The 22322-nt window shown below is 37.0% G+C and overlaps 1 protein-coding gene across 25 annotated transcripts in view; it reads left to right on the top strand.

Annotated features, from left to right (window-relative positions):
• Nucleotides 1-22322, top strand: part of lrrfip2 (leucine rich repeat (in FLII) interacting protein 2) — a 34053-nt gene that overhangs the window by 7390 nt on the left and 4341 nt on the right. For 2 of the 25 annotated variants that reach the window (XM_027010535.3, XM_027010536.3), the window contains exons 3-25: nt 245-331; nt 1090-1146; nt 3466-3519; nt 3647-3697; nt 4273-4347; nt 5373-5420; nt 6074-6127; nt 7512-7607; nt 7726-7773; nt 8119-8166; nt 8273-8329; nt 9210-9275; nt 9528-9641; nt 10314-10358; nt 13129-13263; nt 15801-15872; nt 16682-16852; nt 18922-19014; nt 19279-19371; nt 20795-20896; nt 21127-21259; nt 21902-21951; nt 22101-22221. In XM_027010535.3, coding sequence (XP_026866336.2) covers nt 245-331; nt 1090-1146; nt 3466-3519; nt 3647-3697; nt 4273-4347; nt 5373-5420; nt 6074-6127; nt 7512-7607; nt 7726-7773; nt 8119-8166; nt 8273-8329; nt 9210-9275; nt 9528-9641; nt 10314-10358; nt 13129-13263; nt 15801-15872; nt 16682-16852; nt 18922-19014; nt 19279-19371; nt 20795-20896; nt 21127-21259; nt 21902-21951; nt 22101-22221 — 1870 coding nt within the window. The remainder of the gene's footprint in view (nt 1-244; nt 332-1089; nt 1147-3465; nt 3520-3646; nt 3698-4272; nt 4348-5372; nt 5421-6073; nt 6128-7511; nt 7608-7725; nt 7774-8118; nt 8167-8272; nt 8330-9209; nt 9276-9527; nt 9642-10313; nt 10359-13128; nt 13264-15800; nt 15873-16681; nt 16853-18921; nt 19015-19278; nt 19372-20794; nt 20897-21126; nt 21260-21901; nt 21952-22100; nt 22222-22322) is intronic. The other 23 variants (XM_035531278.2, XM_027010539.3, XM_081724821.1 and 20 more) reach the window with 23 other exon arrangements.

Here is a 22322-nt window from a genome sequence, read left to right as displayed (position 1 = left end):
TGAGTCATAGGCTAAAGAATCAATGTATGATTAGTACATGCTATTAGATCTTATATTCCTTAGAGCTAGGATAAGTGCATAAGAAAAGAAAACTGAAGTAAATCTGACAAGTAAATCAGACCTTTGGTTCTGGCAACCTAGCCGAAAACAATACCTTTTACATATCTTTGCTTATAGTCCAAAAGTCTGATGTGTTTGGTCAAATTTTGTTCACAAATCTGATTTTGTGCATTTTGCTGTGTAGGCGGAGGCCAGGCTCGCTGCGAAGCGGGCTGCGAGAGCTGAGGCACGAGACATGAGAATCAGGGAATTGGAGCGGCAACAGAAAGAGGTAACAGCATATTAACTACTATGGGCCTGGTACAAGGAAGAAACCAGTCCGCTCTGAACAAAATGAGAAAAATTGGAAAATTTAGTTAGTACCATGAGACTAAAATTGTTATGTTTAAGTAAAAGGGTGAACAGTTAAAATGCTTTTGACTACCATCCGGCTTGGTACTGCTCGGTACTTTCTAGACGATTCCAGGTAGACTATGCTTGAGAATTGCTCGGTACTTTGTGTCAAAGGACAACATCTAAACTCTAGCTTTTATGCAAATATGGTGTCTGGCCAAAATCTGTCTGATGTACTGTCAAATAATCATGTGTGTTAGTTATAGAAAAATATATTTTAAAATACTTTGCTGGAGATTTTTTGTGGTGTTTCTTGCAATCTGTTGTGGCTGGTTTTAAATCTTTTTTAAAATAATTTGTGTGCAGTTTACTGATATAAAATTTGAAATAATAAATGCTCTGAACCTCCTTCCTCTGGAAGTACAGTCAAATTTACAGGGAATGGTTGCTTTGGTTCTGGATCACATGCATATTTTTCCATTGTTTATCAGCAATACCCTTTTTGGTCGTGAGGACAAATTTCTCTTTTATGCATAAATTGAAAGTGATGAAGCTGTGCTTACTTGCAAACTATGCTGAGAATCCATCATATCCAGTTATCAGAATGCCATTATTTTCCATCTTTCATTCATTTACAAATCTTCTATGTTTCAGTGAGATGCACAAAGATTTTTCTTCTGGCTTTTTCTTTTACAGCCCTCTTACCACCACTCTTCCTCTAGCAGGAAGTGGGGGCAAATCCACCAGTGGATGGTATGACATTAATTGTTTAGACATGCATGGGTTTTTCTACTAAACTAATAATGAGATTCGTTATGAGAGTTTCTAAAATGTGTTCCTGAGAGCAGGCAAAACCACACCCAGTAATGGTATGAATAACTTGTGTTCTAAATGGAGTCATGTTTACTGAGCTGGTGATTTTAAAAAAATAATAAAAATGTTTGTGCTGGTTGCAAATTTGGCTGGAGTGTAGAGCTTTTCATAACCAGTGCTTTTCACATAATATACTAGAGCAGAACTGTTCTGATCACCTTTTTTGGGAGAAACTTTCTCATGTTTCACATCTAAATACTTTAACTTGTGATGCGTTATTGGATTTTGTTAACTGCAGATGAACTACTAGTAGATTAACTTTAGTTATAAATCTGTCAACAATAAGGAAGGTGTTGTTACTGAACCCAGATTATTTTTTGTATTTGAATAAACTTGATGCATGGATTAGCCTCTGTCCAGACCAGATTTTGCCATATTTTTGTGTTTATCTCTCTGTGTGTGTGTGTCTGTGTGTGCGCGTGCACGCTTACAGAGGGAATAAAGTAATAGACACAATCAGTTGCCATTCACAATTTATATATTTTGGTCATCTAGTTCCTCATCAGTGGCTGCAGGCCAACTGTTGACTAGACATGTATGGGTGGCAGGCCACTCGACAAAACCCTGCTGGGCATGATGGACCTGTACCTGTGCAAAACTCACTACCATGCTGATGGCCATTGATGTGTTGAGAATAGATATCAGAATCACACTTGCTCTCTTGTCATAGAAACCATTGATTGGCACTCTGAAGAGCATTACATTAAGGTGTTTGTAGTGTGCTGCTAGCGTGTCCTTTGAATACTGGGCCTAATGCTGCTGTTTGGCTTTAATAAATATAAAATGTTAGTCACATGTAGATGCTAAGTAAAAGGAAACATCATGCAAAGACGAGAGCTCTCCAAGTTCACTCTCATTAAAGCCATTACGTTGTTTTGAAAATGTCAATTTTTAAAGATATGATGTTGGTATTTTTGTGTTCCAAGGTCATTCAGTTAACCAGGGAGGCTATTATACATCTGCCCTTGAATTCCCCTAAAAAGAGATTAATAAATTAGTGTATTTAACGCATTGTAAGTTGCATAATGAGATATGGAGATGTGCCTTTTCACTGACAAGGTCATCAGTAACACCAGTGTGGGAAGCTGCATAGGCAATACAACACCACCATACCATTAAGATATTCCTTATTAGAGGAGTACGATTAAGATATTCCTCATTAGAAGAGTATGGCTTCTAAGGAATCAAGTCATGTAGTTAACTAAACTTGTTTCTTGCAAATAGCAGGCGCCATTGATATTATTATTATTATTTTATTTATTTTTTTATTCATTAATTTATTTTTTTCTGTGGGTTGTTTTATGTTGACCATTTTTGTTCATGTTTTCCAAGGAATAGCAACTGCAACATCCACTGAATTTATGAATTTGATGCATGAATTAACTTGTTAAATTTTGCTTACAAGTTTGTTGCTTACAAAATGTGCCTTCCTCTCATGTGAGGGTGTAAAGAATCTCTTGGCAAATTTCCTGTTTAAGGAAAACTGAACTCAGATTTTTAAAGTTTTTATATTGACTTGGATATTTCTTGCACTAAGGTGCTTCTTTTTCCCTATAACTAAAAATCTCTAAATTTGAGCACACTTGCCCGGTCTAAACCTGATAGCAAGGTGGGTGTGTGTGTATGTGTGTGTGTATGTGTATGTATGTATATGTATGTATATGTGTGTGTATATATATATATATATATATATATATATATATATATATATATATATATATATATGTATATGTATATATACTCTATAGATTTATATACTGCTCCATATTCTGTATACATTTATACTGTCTATAAGGATCCTTAGTGTTTAAAGACTGCTGAAACAAGCCATTGGTCATTGATCCTTGCACAAGGTGAGAAATTTGTGGGTTGTGGTTGAAATGCTGACTCTGTAGCAGTTATTTTACTCTCCGTAGTTGCATAAATGGGTTGTTTGATAACTTTGCCGCAACATGTTGCGTCATGTCCAGGATTCCAGCCTAAGTCATTCAGAAGTATACCTAAACTATTCGGAAACATTGACAGCAATCCTGCAGCAAAAATTGAATGTCCCAAATAAAACTGCATGCTTGTTTCACTAGATGAATCATAACTCTCGATTACTAATCTTGATGACCTTTTTTTCTTTTTTTCTACCTTACCACCCACTACCACTTTTTTATTTTTCTGATTTCTCATCTTTCCTCCTCCCAACTTCAGGCAGACACTGAAAAGGCCCGGCACAGCCTTCGAGGCAGAACCCATAGTCGCCGGGTTTGTATCTATTGTTTCCTCAGACTTTTTTCCTCTGGCTTTTTCCATATGCATTTTTCCCCTTCCTTTGCTACCTGGCATTCTCCTTTCTTTCTTCTTGTCCCCCCCCCCCCCCCCCCCCCCCCAGAAGGGCCTGGAAGATGATGCAATATCTGTCCAAAGTAGTGGAAGTTACAGGGTGTGTAAACCAGAAACTTGTTGACTACACATAATGTTGTGATTTCTTTAAAATGTACATTATATTTTCACAAACTGGGTTATTCTAGAAAGGCAACATAGCATGAGCTTGATGTCATGTCAAGATATAAATGGCCAGTTGTTTTCTGGCCTCTTTGAAAGTTGAAATACTTTATATATCCTAGCACAATATTGGTGTGTTTTGCTGAGGTTTTATGCTAAATTGATTTTGAGATGTTGCATTGCTAGAGTATTTAATTGCAAGGTATTTACATGGAATAGTGCAAGGAATTAAATGGAAGCTTGGAGAAGGGCTGTGTGTTGTGTAATAATATTTTTGTCCTAGGTTAGGAAACCTCTTCCACTAATAACTTCCGACCTTTGATAAACTGATAACAAGTACCAGCTGAACCACTAGTATTTTCAAGAGCAATAAAAAGAGCTGATGGGGCGTTTAGGGTTTTAGATGACTAATTTAGGACCTTAATTTTAGTTTCATCCCTTGATTTAGATTTTTTTAGACTCTATTTAACATTTTGGCTTTCTTAACTTTTGAATGTCCTCCTTCTTTTAAAGTCATCATCCTCATCGCTGCTAGGCAACTTGCATAACTCCAACCGAACCAGCACCTCCAGAAAAAAAAGCTTGGTGGTGCGTTTCTGCATTTACATTTATCTCTGTGCTGGTGATACTACTTTGAGAATTGTTTTTAGTTCATGTTTGTGATTTTAAGGCATATGCAACATTCACGCCTAACTTGCTTATGTCTTTCAGTTGCATGGCACCTAAAAACAAGCTATACCCTTAGTATGGTTTCATGTTTAAGATGTGGAACAAAGTAGTATTAGCTACATTATTAAATACAACGACTCAAAACAACTTTAAAGAACAAAGAGAAATGTCCTCTGATGTTCTGTATCTCTGAATTTTACTTGTGATTTTCGCAACAGTGATTTTTTTTTTTCTTCAGTGACTACTAAATGTGCTTAGCAGGCCTCTGCAGTTGGTTTTGTAGTTAATTGTTTTACTGGATCATTCATGAATCTTCAAGCATTTCCCACTTCTTCCAGAAACACAGAAAGAGGTCAATGGGGTACATTTTTTCAGGGGTGGCTCAAAATGGGAAGTAAGAAGATTGGGGAGATGGAGTTTATTCTGTGATGAAAAGAAGCTGTTTTAGCATTTAGGGATTTTGCTTACAACTGCTCTTTGTTAAAACTTGGTTCCCATTAATGTCACTTTATTACACTAGTAACACAACGTCTGGAAAAAAACTATTATAAAAGCATTCATCTGCTTCATAAGTCATTATAATCTTTTAAACCCTTTTTGTGCATATTGTGTAACACTGAATATACACAAGGGAATATTTGTGTGTCATACAAACATTTAGATGTTTACAATGCTTGGCTATAAGTTTGATGCTTCTAGATGTTCCCAGTCACTGTTCAATGCTAACTAATTACACTCAGTTCTTTAACATTTAAAAATATATGTAACACTGGGCAAAACTCACGTTTCCTTAATTTGCTGGTGAAAACGCAAGGCTCACAAAGATCTTTTTATGGTCTGATTGGACTTTTCTTTGTATTTGTCAGCTTTAGTTGCATGTTGGTAGATTTTTCATTTGAATTTCTCTTTGTGACATTATTTCCATGATCCTGCTCTCTTTGCAGTCTGATGGCCTCCTCAGTAATTCCTCTTTGAAGAGCTCTCGCTCCACTGTATGTATAATACATGGTGAATTATCATTTTAGATTAGTCATAATCTTCTCTGATGGGTTATACATTTTTTTTTTTAATTAAAAAAGGGGATGAGGTGATTTTATAATTTTCTAAACTAAAAATACTTACCCACTTTGAGCATAGAATCAGTTATGGACATATATATAACTTTCTGCATGATTGTCCTTTTTATTTTAAAAGACTGGGCAGGTGGTTATTGGTGAAGAAATAATAGAAATAATGAAATGTTTCTAAGAGTTTTTGTCAAGGAGCAAGCAATGTGCTTTTTTCTGGATCTTGGTTTTTGTTTTTTGGCTAGGTATAGTCATGATGTATATTAAGTGCAACAGTGGCCTCTTTAGTATACTTTCGTATTGTATCATATAAGAACCTATATGCTGTAAAAGCCATTTTAGTTGTCTGTTATCAGTACTGGAAAGAAGCAGCTTAGCTTGTGTGAAGCAGAAACTGTATTTGTTGCAATTCTTTAGACGAGACTACCTGTGTAATATCAAATTCTATTTAACTTCATAATGGTGATCAGTATTTTTAACCTTCAATCTATATGCTGTCTCAATTTTTTGTGAGCATTGTGGTCTCATCCAACATACCCATCATAGCATGAGTTAACCATTTGCATTCTTCCTTTCAGAGCTCTGTGTATAATGATCTCCACAAGAAGTCTGACAGTAGGAAAGATCTGCTGGTTAGTGGTCATGGCCTACATCCTGAGTAAAATTAAGTGATTTTTTTTTTTTTCTGTTAGTCTGATTTATTTATTTATTTATTTATTTATTTATTTATTGGTTTTAGTTTTTAATGTGAGTATATGTGCTTTGAAAAAACGCACTCCACAATACATTTTCTACAATATCTTACAGTTTGACCTGTTGCAGTGAAGACATTACTGAATTAACTGTTCTTAAATGGTTTAATACTACGTGTGTGAATTCTTAAGTTATGTTTGCAGTTTTTCTTTATTTAATAATGTTATTCTATAAGAATCTAGTCTAATGTGTAATGATGATAAAACAATGTAGCACAGTTAGATTGTTTTTAAATAAGAACTACATAGAGGTAGTAATATAATATGGAAAGTGCTGCCCTGTGGCTTGAAGAAACACATTCTAGCAGTAGAAGAGCCTGTAAATGGGGGAAAATACAAAGAAGCATTAAATTGAAGTTGTGGATGCTGCTTTTTTTTTTCTTGGTCTGGGATCTTATTGAAGTTGTTAAACTTTTCACAGCATTAGCATGTGTTATGCATTCTCTTATATTCAGGTTTCTTGGCATTCAGCTTAACACCATTCAAAATTCCACATCAGCCTGTTTAGCGCTAGAATGATCTAACAGACTATCTTACGGTTTAAACCACCTTTGAATGTATATGTATACTTCTATAAAGTTGTAAAATAGAGATACCATTTTGTCCCACTGAACTTTGTGGTACTAGAGCTGATACAAAATGGGATCATACTCGGAAACTGGAAGTTGTTTATCTCAAATTACTACTCTAATCACTAACCCCCACTTGCTTTCTAACCATCATCATGTAGTAATAAATCAGTTACTCATGAATTTGTACTAAGGTCTACTCAGATTTATTAATAATAATAATAATAATAATAATAATAATAATAATAATAATAATAATAATAGTAGTAGTAGTAGTAGTAGTAGTAGTAGTAGTAGTAGTAATAGCCCTGGTTTGGTAAATCGCCAGTTACTTATTGTATGAAAGGATATCATGCAATTATATGCAAAATACATAGATGACATAGATGCTCTTCACACAAACTTGCAATGCATGTGTAGTATTGAAGAAGGTGCCAAAGGTTTTTGTCATGTCCAGCATTTAGGAGAGAGAAAAAGACTGTAGTTTTGCTAGTTTGTGTTAATCTGTTTAAATACTCAAACAAAACCTGACTTTGGCTTAGACTAGGAATGTTCGGACTCCTTGAATTCTTCTACTTTCTTCTTTGTTAAATCCATTTGTATTTTCATGTCTTACAGCTTCATTAGTACAGAATTTGGGCATTTTTCCCTTTATAGATTTCAATATGTTGATAGCTTATGTGTCCTCTCTTTAGACTGGGTTGTATCATGACCAAAGGAACTATACCAGTATAAAGAACTCAAAACCACCACCTTCTCTATCCTCCACTGTTTCTACCCATCAACCACGGGTCTGTCTTTTATCTACACTGTTGTCCGCATAAATCCTTATAACTGTTTGTGTGCATATGGGTGTTTGTAGATTCCTAGCTGTGTACCTTTTACTCTAACCCTCACATTTTATCACAGGCCACTCCCACCACCATCTCCACAGGTTTGACACGCAGCTACAGCCTGGTCAGTCTACTTATGTGCTTTTGCATGCAGAAGACTCATACTGACAGACCGCTCAGATATCAGACTGAAGGTGTGCTTTTGTGGAGTGAATAGGTGAATAGGCCAGAATAAACCGTGATTACTTCTGTCTGGCTTTGGGACAGATTTTGGTATATAGTACTTCTAACGTGTGTGCTGCTTGAAGCAGATGTCGGTTTGATTAAAACCAGTGTGCTTGCACTTGTTTTCAAAACCATTTGTCTTTGCATGACCCATATTCCAAAGGAAAGCATGGGAAGAAAGAAAGCAAATAAATAATTTGTTGAGGTTTTACTTAATAGTAGAATACCACTTTTGTGCCCTTAGGCTTCTATATGTGGTGATGGTCTCTATGGCTCATACAATTCCAGAGCTGTAAGTGTTGCTAGTATCTAGAATAACCTTCTATGTAATATGATGTCAACCTTGTAAAACAAAGTATCATTTGGAGGAGGTCTGAATGGGATGCTTGTCCACACAGCCATCAGAATGCAGCTGGTACTCCTCTAGTGCCAGCTCCACCCGCAGTAGCCCAGTGGTAAGCACTCTGCACCATGCCTCACATTCACGTACCTGCTAACAAGCCTTCACAAACACGCATGCAGTTAAACATTAGCACCTCCAGCATGTTGCACCAATACATTTAGAGGTCTTGTAATTATTCATTTATTCGTCAACAAAACATTAGAAGCTGAAGTTTTACCACAGAGGCTGTTTGTTCAAGTTTCATGAATTTGCAGGGTATTTGTGCTCCTGGATTCTTTGTAGCATTGGAACCATGCATTATGTACTGATTTAACTGACCAAGTATTTTTTTAAAGCGAAACCAAGAACCAGTGCTTTTTGAAAATCACACACTTGTTTGTTTGCATGTAGTATCCTTGGACTACAGTAGGTGAACTGAACTTGATGAGTCTCTGCAAACCTTTTCAGAGACATGTTGCTGCTTAATGCTGCTAAAGTTTGTATAGACACATGTGCATCCTAACTCTGAGTGGACATTTGTAATTGTGAATGAGGAGGAAAATGGAAACATCTTTCAGTGTAGCCCACATGCTATAGCTATCTTATGTTGTTTTTTTTGTTGTTTTGTTTTTTTTGGCAGAGCTTTGCAAAACTGATTTTTACTGTTTTAGTTATTTCAACATTATAAATAATCAGTTGTTGTCTGAACAGTAGTATAGTGCAGTTAACTAATTAACTAGCAGCATGATTTTTTATTTTTTTTTAAATAGCTTGAGTTATGTGCACTCAATTGCTTTACATTGACTGTGTAAAAGCAACAGTGAGCTTTTGTTTAGCCTTTTTAGGACCATATAGTGCACGTCTCATATTACTTCTGAACATTAGGGGGTTGCACTTCTTTGTTAATCTGTTTGTCGTTGTTCGTTCATTTGTTCATTTATCCATTCTCCCAGTCCTCCTCTGATGACGACTCTTCTAGTACTGTGTCTCAGAATCACCGCAGGAGAAGGGATAGTGTGGTGAGCCAAAAGGGATATTGTTAACACATCCAGTGCTATGACTAATCACTGACCTTTGCAAATTTAATTTAGTTGTGGTTGCATAATAATACATTTTATTTATGTAGCACCTTTTACTTTACAACAAAGGGTGGTAAATGCTGCAAAAAAGAATCAATTTAAGTAAAATGGTAAAAAAAAAAAAGAAAAAAAAAGAAAAAGAAATGGTCCATTCTCCTTTCAATTCAATTTTACTTTACTTTTGCCTTTTAGTCATCTGAACTTTCTGACATAAGTGCAACAGCTGCTGACTATTTCAGTCGCTCAAACCGCAGAGGCAGTATTGTCTCTGACTTAGATGATCTGAGCATCCCAGATCTGGACAGTGTAAGTGATGGCATGATGACTTGCTGGTTGCCTTGGTGTGTTCACCAGTTAACTTCAACACGTCTCCTTGAGGTTCAAAGGTTTTGGTTTCTTATCAGTATATTTAAGATAGCTTTAGTATTTAATAGCTACCAGGTTGTTTCAAACTAATAGTTATGTGCCTGTAAATAGCCACGTTGTATTAAATGACCATGAGTTTGGGTTTGGCATGTGTGTGTGTGTGTGTGTGTGTGTGTGTGTATAAAAATATCTATACAATTAGATATGAGGCTATTTAGTCTCAATTATTCCACAGCATCATCCAAATACTGAAAGTATGAATGATAAAGTTGCTTGTACTGTTGAGTCTTTGAGGGTGGTGATACCAATGTCTAGTCATCACGTTTGTGATGGGTAACAAAATCAGTGTTTGTATTTGCATGTGTCTTGGGGTGCTGATTTTTTTTCCCGTGTGTGTGTTGGAATATGTTATTGTATTTTGCACTGCAAAATTGTCAATTTACAGATCAATGTAGCATTGCGCTGTGTTTAAGGAGAGGCTGCTAAAGCAGTTCCTACACACAAAGCAATTCACTTTCCACCTATAATTATACTTTTATTTGCAGGTAGACAGGGCCAGAAGTTTTTGTATTGCCTTGCAGATTGAAAATGTATTCCCCCTTTTTCTTCTAGTTGGAAGAGAAGTCTGACAAGCAGTTCTCAGACTCATTCAGTCGGGTGAGTACATGAATTGGCAAGTAACTCTTAGGTACTTCTCAGCTGAAGTCCTGTTTGGTCCATGTGGCATACAGTCCTTCTGGAATTATTGGTACTCCTGATAAAAGAAGATGAGAAAAGAACTCATTATTATGTACTAGCTTTATCTCAAGCTATGGGAGAAATATTAATGTTTAAGAAAAACATTTGTCTGAAGATAAAATGTACATTTTCTCCACTATATCAATAATTAAGTAGTAGAGGAGGATAATTTTTAAAAAAAAAACGATCGCAGAAAAATGCTCATTTTTGTTGCTTCTTGGGATTACCAGTTCTCCAAAATGATGACAAAAACCATTTCCATTCCAACAAGCTTTGGAAGACTTGCCAAAGGAAAGCCTCTGTGCACATCAAACAAGAATTTTAAGCATTGCTGCCCTTATTTAGTAACATTGCACAGAAGCTGTTGGCTGAAGACAACAATTAGAATAACTGTATGACCAAGTATATATATTTTTAAAGGCCATGTAAAATTGCGTGCTACCTGAGGAATTTCACACTGGTCATCAAACAAAAAATGCAAATACAAACACCTTACTTATGTATTGCATTGTGTAAATGGCTCTTAATTTTAAAAGCAAATGTAAATGAAATCATATTAGTTTTATTTTAATTTAATGCATATTTAGTCCTCAAGTGAAATGTTCTAGGCTGCTCTGTAGACAAGATATAAATATAAAAACTTCATTTTAACATCATTTTAACCTATTAAGTAGGTTTTCAGACAAGGTTTAAGAGGTACTTCACATCTGAACGTTTCACATTCATATCTTTTCATTTATGTGCACATTTCATTAAAGCTAGTACACATGCAAAGTGTGTAGACCAGCTCTTATGCTACATCAACAACAAAAAAATATTAATTTTTAATTTTTTTCCATCATGTTCTGCATTGAAAACCTAATTAGACACTGACCATTGTTACAAACTGGTGTAAGTTACAGGTGTGGCAACAAAAAAAATAGAGGTTGCACATATTAATGTGGTACATGAAATGATGTTTACTGCAATGAAGTAGTGGGGCGCAAGGTTCTCTCTCTCATTCATTCATATATATATATATATATACCTAGCATACCAACCAGGAATGGGGCAAGCCATGCCAGAGGTCATACATAATATCCATAAACACAAGTGAAGGGACCCAGAGCTACTGCATCTTCTGGATGATTCAATGGACATTATATGTGGGAGAACAAAGATGTGGCAATAAGGAGGGGTATCAGGGGAATCACAATAGTTAGACAATGAGCTACACCTGCTAGCCGGATAGGATCCACATGAGGAATACCTAGATGAGAGTAGACTTGGCACTTCACACAAACCACAAAAGACAGACAAAGAACCCCACAACAAACAAGGGTTGTAACACCATGAAATAACATAATTTATTTGTAAACAGGGTAAACAAGTGCTTTCGTTTAATGCAGATACATTGGATATTAGGGACAGACCAAGACCACTAGCTTAACTAGCTAACCTTAGCTGCCCAAAGTTAAACCCATGATTTTAATTCATGAAAATTGCATTTTAATTGCAAGCAGAGCCAAAGTTTCCCAAGTGTCCTGTAAATAGGTTTCTTAATGTAAGTAGCCAAAATCATTATCCATTTTTAATTGTATACTTTGCTCATGTAGTTGGCTAGTTTAAATTCATCCAGTGCCTGGGTGCCTGATATTTAGAGCAGCTATGCAGTTGCTGCGTGCACCATACCATTTAGATATCTACCCTCTTGAAAGGATTCTGTTCAGAAGTGTATGGAGCTACATTTGTTTGTAGGCAGTGGTAGCTCTGTGGTTAATGTACTTGACTAATATTTAGAAGGTTGCCAGTTCAAGCCCCACCACTGATAAATTGTGACTATTGAGCCTCTGAGCCCCTTAATCCCCAAGTGCTCTAATTGTATTCAGTCATAATTGGATAAATCACCTTGGATTAAAGTATCAGATAAATGCCTTAGGTATAAATGCTCGTCTTTTAAGAGCAGTTTGGCTACTGCATGCAAGCTTAAGATTTGTAGTTTGTAGACAAGCAGCACGGATGGCATAAAAGGAGTAAAAAGAATAATTGCAAATGAAAAAACTAGCATGCTATGAACTAGACAAGTCAAATTTATTTATATAGCGCTTTTTACAACAGTTCTTAACAAAGCGTCTTAACAAATGTCCAAGTCCAAGCTCCCAGTGATCAAGCCAAGGGCGACAGTGGCAAGGAAAATCTCCATAGAGCATGAGGAAGAAACCTTGAGGGGAACCAAGACTCAAAGGGGGGCCCATCCTGCTCTGGCTGAGGAGAAGTTACACTGCTGTTACACTTTTCTTTCAGTGGCCCTTGGAACCTCATTGGGATTATAAGGCATCATTGCCATGAAAACCAAATATAAAGTGTCTGTGCCTGTCCTGTGTATTAATAATTCAATGAATTCAATGAACATATTTATTTGCTGCTTTTTACTATCTTTTATCTGACTGAAGTTTCGACTTTTTTTTGTTCAAGAATGTTTCTAGACTTCTATGCCACAGAGAATTCTTGGTGTTGAATATTATTAGAAGGGCCAGTTCCCTAAATATTACTAATAAAGCGAGTAAATTCTAATTACTGCATTCAGTAGAAGGTTTTGCATATTATACCTTTACTGTGGAAAGTAAACACATTTATTGTTTACCAATGGCAATTCTGTTAATTCACAGTCTTTATGAAGCAACCATCTCTGTAACCTTGTGTATTGCAGCCATCTTCTCGATGTGCTACTCCAGGCCTTTCTGCAGCTGCTCTGACCTCTCTGGGTGGCACTTCCTCCAGGCGAGGCAGTGGTGATATGTCCAGTGTAATTGCTGACCCAGATGCCTCTCTTAATGAACTACGGGTAAGACATGGTCTCTCTTCCACATCCTTTTAAAATTTTTATATATGTATGTACATTTTTATTAGCTTAGTTTAAAATTTTTCTTTTATTAGCACAATATGTTAGCTAGCACATAAATTTAATACTCTTGTGATATTTTTTCATTAGTCAATCGGAAATCTATTTGTTCTTTCCATTACATGGCTGTAATGGAAAAATAATTAGCTTTAGGCCTCCAATAAGCCCATAAATGAAGTTCTTTACATGGAATAGTGATTATATACATTATTGCATACATATAGCTTTATAAAATAATTATATAAATGCATATGTAGGTTTTAATGAAAATATGTGTTCAAGGGTGGTTCCTTTTGTCCCTGATGCTTACATGTGAGCCCTAACTCTATTTTTAACAAATGGTTAAAAAATTGTTACAAATTGTTGAAATATTCAAAAATGTAATTTGATATCGTATGTGGTTTCTATATTTCTGACTTGTCACTTTTAAAAGCCTTTTGACTCTTTCTGCTATATGATGATGGGATGTGAATGATGTGGCCTAAATCCAATAGAATTATGGTATTGGTCATGGGGAGGCTGCATAAAATATGTGCAATGTACACTAATCAGAAAAATTAAGGGATCACTTGGTAATCGCAGTGTAACACCAGGTCAGTTAAACATCTGTCTAGTTAGAAGGCATAAGCAATTGTGAATCAGTTTCACCTGCTTTGGTGCAAATGAAAGTGACGACAGGTGCACTGGAGAGGCAACAGCAAGTCAGTCCCCAAAAGGGGATGGTTTTGCAGGTGGTGGCCACAGATCGTATGTCTCTTATCTTTCTTGACTGATTCTTCTCTACAGTACCATAGTTTTGCGTTTTTTTAGTGTCCTTGTCACTACTGGTACCTTGAGGTGGTATCTGCAGCCCATTCAGGTTGGACAGGTAGTCCAGCTCTTCCAAGATGGCACATCCACATGTGCCTTTGCAAGAAGGTCTGCTGTGTCTCCTAGCACAGTCTCAAGCACATGGAAGATATACCAAGGCACAGGTTACTACATAAGGGGAGCTTGACAGGGCCATGGGTGGGCATCAATCTAGCAGCAGGACCGTTATCTGAGCAAGGAGGAATAGGAGGAACACTGCCAGAGCCCTACAAAATGACTTCCAGCGGGCTACTCCTTTCTGATCAAACTGTCAGAAACGGGCTCCTGAGGGTGGCACGAGGGCCCGACATCCACTAGTGGGACCTGTACTTGCAGCCCAGCAACATGCAGCTCAACTGGCATTCACAAAAGAACATCAGAATTGGTAGGTTATGTTATGCAACATCCTGCAGCATGACTGGTTTGGCAACTGGTCAGTGATGGTCTGGGGGGGAATATCCTTGGGGGGTCACACAAATCTCCATGTGATAACCAACTGTACCCTGACTGCTGTTACATACCAGGATGAAATCCTCATAGCCATGAGTGGCCGGAGTGTGAAGGCAGTTTGTGGATGACAAAAGTATTGATGCCTTTGACTGGCTCTCACATTCCCCAAACCACAGACTGTCCAGGAGCGCACTGAATCCCTGATCCAGGTTTGGGAGGAGATCCTCCAGGACACCATATGCCGTCTCATCAGGAGCAGGCCCAGATATTGTTGGAAGTGCATATAGGCACATGTGGGCCATACATACTATGGAGTGACATTACGAATTGCTGTGATTAAATTCCCACAGTTGGATCAACTTGTGTTTAAAAATTTTTTACTTTGATTTTTGGTGTGATTTTTGAATCCAGCCTTCAGTAGGCTGATGATTTTGGATTCCATTGATTGTCATTTTGTTCTCAGTGAAGTACACAATTTCTATCAGTAAAATTTTCAACTTGAGTCCTTCATTTATCTAGATCTGATGTGTGATCTAGGTGTTCCCTTAATTTTTTGAGCAGTATCTATTGAAATAGTTTTTCGTATATGTTGTTCAGAGGTCATTTTACTCACCATTGTTTGTTGTCAAAGTAAATGTGTACCACCAGTCACTAATATGGATGCCAAAGCAAATTTTTCACCTTGTCCTTTGCAATAATATTGTACAAGTCAAAAATATGCAAATGAACTCTCTAACAACTGTTGTGTCTGTAAGCATCCTGGTCCATCTCACAAATTTTCATAGGGTTCCTCCTGCATCTCTAGTCAGTCTAATGACATTGTTTTTTACTTTTCATTTAATAGGATATTCAAAATAATATTCTTTCACTACAGTTGGAGCCATTGGAGTGAGAAAGTTGTCAAGTGTGGTTTGGGGTAATACCCTGTTAAGATGTGACTACCTTTGTGAATGTGTTTTTATGCTGTCTATGAAAGCTTTGGTATTGTCCATCATACTATTGTCAATGCATTGACCCTTTCTGTAATTGGTACTGTGTCCGTCAATATCGGTGTATATGGATGACCAGATTTAAAGGCTGTGAATGGACTGGTATGATTTCAACACCATGTGCCTTCTTGCTGTTATTCTCCAACCCTTTACTTTTATAATCTCTGGTCACTCCTTTAATTTCCTCAACAGGACATCTATGATCTAAAGGACCAGATTCAGGATGTAGAGGGGAGATACATGCAGGGGCTTAAAGAGCTGAAGGTAGAGGGGCTTGAGCTCAGTGCATGCCATCTCTTCCTCCTTTCTGTGACCCCACTAACCCCCAAAAGCCCTCTGCACTCCCACTACTACCCTGTTTTTGGCATTCCCTTTTGTGAGAGCATGTGCCTTGCATGAATCTATCTAATTATGAATTGGTCCTTTAAAAAAAATAATAAGTAGAATGTCAGCCTAACTGGTTGTAAGGTAAGTGCTCGGGGGCCACCTGGAGTAAAGATGATGGAGTGAGATCTTGTTCTGATTTTGTATGTTGCAAGAGGCATGACCTGATATTCCACTCAGTTCTCCTCAATGCAGTGAAAGGAGGGATAACTGTCTGACCTGATTGTGGCATGTTTAATGCAACAGTTATCAGAGTTTGTACTATTTTCCTGTTCTGGTATACCGCTCCCATTTCAAGTGACCTTGAAACAAATCTTAGAGACCTTTTTGTTTCCCCTTAGACGTTACTCGTACGTTACTCCTAAGCATTAACGACTTATTTCAGAATCCTTTAAAACACGAAGGACTACACTGTTAATGATGTGCATCTCTATAATATGGAAAGGGCACTGCATGGTTAGCTAGTATTCATCCCATGTCTGACCTTAGTTATCTGTTTATATTGTATAATTCTAATCAGCTATTTATAATTACCCTTTCACCAAACTTTCCTGAACCGGTATTTGTGGTAATAGAACCAAAATAGTAAAACTATCATGATGGTAATATCAGCATATCAGTTGTAGTGTCATGTAATGTTACTTCCTCTAGATTTTTTATATAATGGGTGATTCTTGTACACCTCGCAGGAATCCCTGTCAGAAGTGGAAGAGAAGTATAAGAAGGCCATGGTATCTAATGCACAACTTGACAATGACAAGACAAACCTCATCTACCAGGTAGACACGCTTAAGGATGTTATTGAGGAAATGGAGGAGCAAATGTCGGAGCTACACAGAGAAACCGAGGAGAAGTCAAAGGTACATGTACATACTGGTCTGAGCAATAGTTGGGTATGATTTACCCATGTAATTAATAACATTATTAATGTCCAGTACTTAGCATCAGGCTGGATTTTGTATCAGGTTGACAAAAATAATTAGAACTCTACTAGTGTGTCTGATTGATTTTAAATTAAATAAGCAGTTGCTAATTTTTTCTATATGTTTTCTCTGAATCTGTGTCCATGTCAGTTAAGTAACAAGAAATAAGATATCCAATGCCCTGCAAAAGTATGTAGCTATACCCCTAAAAAGTCCTCAAATTCATCTGGATTACAAAAGACAGTTTGATGTTTTGTGTTGTCTTATTTGATTTTTAAGATTGACCTGCAGAATGACTTTAAAGTGATTTGTTTTATGTAAGAAAATATTCTATGAAGAAATTGACTGAAAAATACTAAAGTCACCAATCTGCACTTCTGGTGAGAGAACATTGGTCGATGATCCTATACTAAACCTTGACTTACCATGTTTTCAGATAGAATTGGATTCTGTGGTATTATTTGGGTGTTCATACCTACTAGGCTTTGTCTTGATTCTAAGACATTCATCCATCCATCCGTCCATCCGTCCATCCAAAGGCACTTGGAATTGCCTGACACCCAAGATACAGTCACCATATGCCTAGAGGCTATATGAGCTATTATTACATGACACCCTTTACTATTCCCTCTCTCTGGTCTAATAGAAAGAAGCAGTTTTGGAACTCATCTGATGCTTAGCATGGAATAAATATTAACTGCTTGACACACCTCCCTAGAGAACGCACATTGCGAACGGAGCACACAAGCTGTGGGTTCATTAGCGTCATTTGCTCTTATAAACTGTCGGTCATTAACCAAAAAAGCGACATTGTGATACTATTATGCACAAGGACTTGTATTTGCTATTTCTAACATGGCAAATTCCTGATGACTGACTATCTATTAAACCCCTCCAAGCTATAGTTGTCTGTCAAAGTCCGATTTGACTTGAGGTGGTGGCTTGGCTGTTGTTCATCGAAATTGCATGAAAGCTGTGGTTCTGGATTTGCATATTACATCTTTTGAATATATGACATTTAGGATTGTCAGGTCAAATCTGCTGGCTATGGTTTGGTTCTTCTTTCACCGTTTTGTTACTTGGTGATACTTACGGATACAAATTGTTCATATGAATTGTTCATGAGGCATAAGAATTCAAAACTGTACTTTAACACAGCATGTAGATTTTCCTACTTATACACTTGATTTGGTTTGTTCATTTGGTCTTGACAGATATTGGAATATCATCTGCTGTTAGAATTTAGTTTTAGATTTGTGGAATTTGCCAGAAAGTGTCAGAGTAACCCCGCTTGAGAATCTGGGTTGCGATCCACGACTGTGATGCAACCAGCCTGAACAAGCTGGAGCAAATCTGCCAGGAGGGATGGCCAAAGATCAGCCCCTAACTCAAGGCAAATGTAGAAGTAACTTACCCCAACAGGCTTCAAATTTGAGCATACATTTGGAAGCAAAATATTTTAGTTTTTATTTAATTTGTTTTGGTTTTTTTTGTTTTGTTTTTTTTGTTTTTTTTGTTTTTGCAAATAATGAATTTTTGGTTTGGAAATTTACTTTGCGTAATAAATAATGGAATAACATGCTAGAAATCTAAGGGTAATTTGTAATCCAGATGTATCTGTTTGCTTAAGTGGTTTGAATACTTTGTAAGGCACTGTATATAAGCACTCAGCAAATGATAACAAAACCTTCCTAACTTATGAAATATATTTACCACCCACTGATGTGTGTGTGTGGTAGCATTTAAGCTTTTAGGATTTACAGAAAGAAGCAAAAGGCATATAGAAAATGAGAACTTTGTGATCATTTCTTCAGCACTTCAGACATCACATCATAGAAAATGACCACCGTTAAGATGTAATCTCAAGGTTAACTGACTTGTACTATAAAGCTTTGGATGCAATCATAGTGGAGTCTTGGTTAGAAATTTCCATAAGGACAAACATCTGATTATGAATGCGTTTGCTAAAGAGCTTTAAACAAATTATATTTTTTCTTGACTCACAGGAATTAGAGAGGCAAAAGCATACATGTGCAGTCCTATTACATAAACAAGAGGAGCTAAAAGAGGGGCTCCATCAGCGAGATGAACTTATTGAGGTGATGCTTCTACCACACTACCTACCTTCCACCTATTAGATTAACTTATTGAGGTGATGCTTCAACCACACTACCTACCTTCCGCATATTAGGAGCAGCAGAAACCCTCTTCCCAAGTCTTGCAGTCATTCTTATTACTTTCTACTTTGGGTCCTTTCTCTTGGTTATGTATCCTATCCTGTATTCATCATTTACAGTCTTGTCTCCTCATTGCCTGTCCTGATTCTACTCCACCCTTTCCTCCATGACTCATTGCCATTGTAGGAGAACCAGATCATTCAGCTCAAGTTAGATACCCTCACGAGAGAGGAGTTTGACCTGCAGGAAACTATTAACTGGAAGGACAAAAAGATTGCGGTATGAAGATGGCAAAGCTGTTCTAAATGATGAGAAGTAACAGACTGCTACAACAGTACTTTAACTAGAATTATAAAATGAGCCTTGCTCTAAGTAGGAACTTTCACAAGCTTGTTCTAAACTACATTAATTACAGTAGTTGGTTGCCAGTTATTCTGTGTGCTGATATTAGCAGTCTGATGAATCTCATCCTTGGTAGTAGCCTGCAGATCTAGTTTTTGAAAGAGGTAACCAGATGCTTTGAACTGGGTGTGATAACATGCATGCAATATGTGTTGTGCTGTCTTTTATTATAATTTAAACTTGGTTTGAGTACATGTTGCAAGAAATATGTTGAATTAAAAATCAGACATCAATATCCAAGTTATCCCTAGTTAGTGATAATTTCTGGTAAGTCAACTAAAATCATTGCTCTCTCATATGAAAACATTTTATTGCTACTCAAATGTTTTAAAAAACAATGAATTTTGCAATAAGTTCAAAAGAATGCCATGGCTAATGGACATAAATCACACATTTGCCATAACACTTGATAAATGGGAAATAACTTTGTAACCTTTCTGCTTCTGCTGAAGCACTGCCTCATGACATTGGACCATGTGAAAATTCAGAGTACTGCTGTTAAAATAATCTCCTAATGCACATAAACGGAATGCATCAAAGCATCTTAGGATTTATCCACTGCATTGTGTGTGGTTATGCAGAAAGCACACAGAATGAACAGACTGCCAACCACCACTAAAATGTCTGTTTCATGTCATGAGCATTATCAGATTGAACATTCCGATTTCCACAGGTCAGGGCAGGAGTTTGTAAGATGGCAGACTGTAACCAGAATGGGCCTTGATTAGCCTTTATTGTTTGTTTGTTTGTTTGGGGGGGGGGGGGTGAAGTAGTTACATCATCTCTGCAAGGCATTGTCTTAACGTGGAGTAAATTTATCTAGCTAAGTTAGCTCACTGTCTCTTTGCCATATCTCCAAACACTTCACTTGCAGTCTGGAGTAGGTTAAGTCAAGGTAGGCCCTGTTAGCAATTTCACTGATGGGGATAGGAGATATTTATTTCTATGTTTGTATTACCATTTCATAACCCATTTTATCTGTGAGGAAAATAAATGTATTCATTAAATAGATGGTAATTTAGAAAAATGCCACCTCAAAAGTAATATATATCGTAAGCCCTAAAACAAAATCACAAAAAGGAAAACCCTGGTTACGCCACCAGTATGAATTCTAGTTGCCTGAATAAGCACGTATTACCATCTTGTTCTGGCCATCATTTTTTTGCTTGCGACTCTGCGAATGAACCTGCTTTCCTTCTGTGCATGCTGACCATTTTGTCTTGCCTGCGTCTCTATGGCTTCTTCTTTTCCACTTCTCCTCATGCCTCTTCTTTCTTTCCCTGCCCTGCTGTTTGGCCAGGCCTTAGAGAGGCAGAAAGAGTACTTTGATTGCATTAGGAATGAGAGGGACGAGCTCAGAGATGAGCTGGCTGACCTCAAGGGGAAATCCAAAACAGGAGAGGTATGTCAGTGATGTAGCCTGTGAAAAGCAGCAAGGGGAAATGGCCTGTGTTGCCTTAAAAGCAATGCTGCTTTAATGAGGGGTATATATTTTATAAACTTTCCATCATGGCTTAAAGATAAATTGTAAGTATAATGTGAATTTTAAAAAGTAGGAAATATTTAAGATTAAGTAATATTTTTTGCATTCAAAGTATTAGTCTTCTCCAATTTTTTCCATTCTTCTCACAGAAACACGGGCTGGTCATCATTCCTGAGGGCACGCCCAATGGGGATGTCGATCATGAGCCTGCCACCTCAACGATCACTGTTGTCACACAGGAGGCTGCTCAGGTGCTCGAGTCTGCTGGAGATGGACCTTTGGGTAAATCTTAGTGTTGCAACAGATTCCTGGCTTTGTTATAGTTGTGTAAAGAATATAAACCCATTACCTGGCTTTGCCTGGTGCAAGGCCCGTTGCACCTTTCTAAGAACCAGTTGACTTAATTTACTGAGCCCCACGTTCTAGTGGGTGTAGCTCAGAGGTCCTTATAATGGTTAAAGCAAGGCTTCAGCAGTTAGAAATAGATGTGATAGTAATACTGCTATAACATGTATGTCTGCATATCCACTCAACCTGCTGCTGCTTGTAGTGGCAGTTTTCTGACTAAGATTCCACACCATTTAAAAGCTTCTTTTGCTCAGTCAAAGTAGTAATTGGAGGTGACTGTAGTTTATTTGTGTTTTTCCTTGCCCAAAATAGAAATGAATAACAATATGTAAATTATTATTATTATTTTTTTTTAGATTTTCATTAAAAAACAGACAGAATGACTCTACTTAGAGATTGCATTGTTTTGGGAGGAAAAGTAAACTTGAAGGGAAAAATAACCTTTTTTGCGTTAACCTTAAGGGGTGGATTGCAATTCCACATAACATGGTGTAGTAAACTATGTTAATAATTTTTCAGGAATTATGATGTCAGTTACATGCTGTTTCATCATAAATATTTTTTTCTTAACAATAGATGTTCGGCTACGAAAACTTGCTGAAGAAAAAGATGAACTTTTAGCCCAGGTGTGCATTTTCTTTTCCTCCGTCTGTTGTCTGTAAATGTTTTATGTGTAGAACTTTGAACTGAGCATTTGATTTTGCAACAAAATGAAAATTTATTTGAAATATTGAGTGCATAAAGTATCACTTGTCCTCTCGTTGACATCTCACAGATCAGGAAACTGAAAATGCAACTGGAGGAAGAACGGCAGAAACATTCTAAGGTGGAAAGTGTTTATCCGGACGGAGAACGAATAGAAAATGGCACTGACTTGCACTTCATTGAAATGCAGAGTAAGCCCACACTTCGGAGTACAGTTTGTATACAATACATGCAAACACAAATTCAAAGATGTAAAAATGTGCACAATCATGTGTATATGATTAGCAAAAAT

Source organism: Electrophorus electricus, chromosome 12 (assembly GCF_041902795.1).
Source record: "Electrophorus electricus isolate QZ-2024a chromosome 12, ASM4190279v1, whole genome shotgun sequence".
In the NCBI taxonomy this organism is placed as follows: Eukaryota; Metazoa; Chordata; class Actinopteri; order Gymnotiformes; family Gymnotidae; genus Electrophorus; species Electrophorus electricus.
Note: the sequence above shows the minus strand (reverse complement) of the source record. Positions and strands in the feature narration are given on the sequence as shown.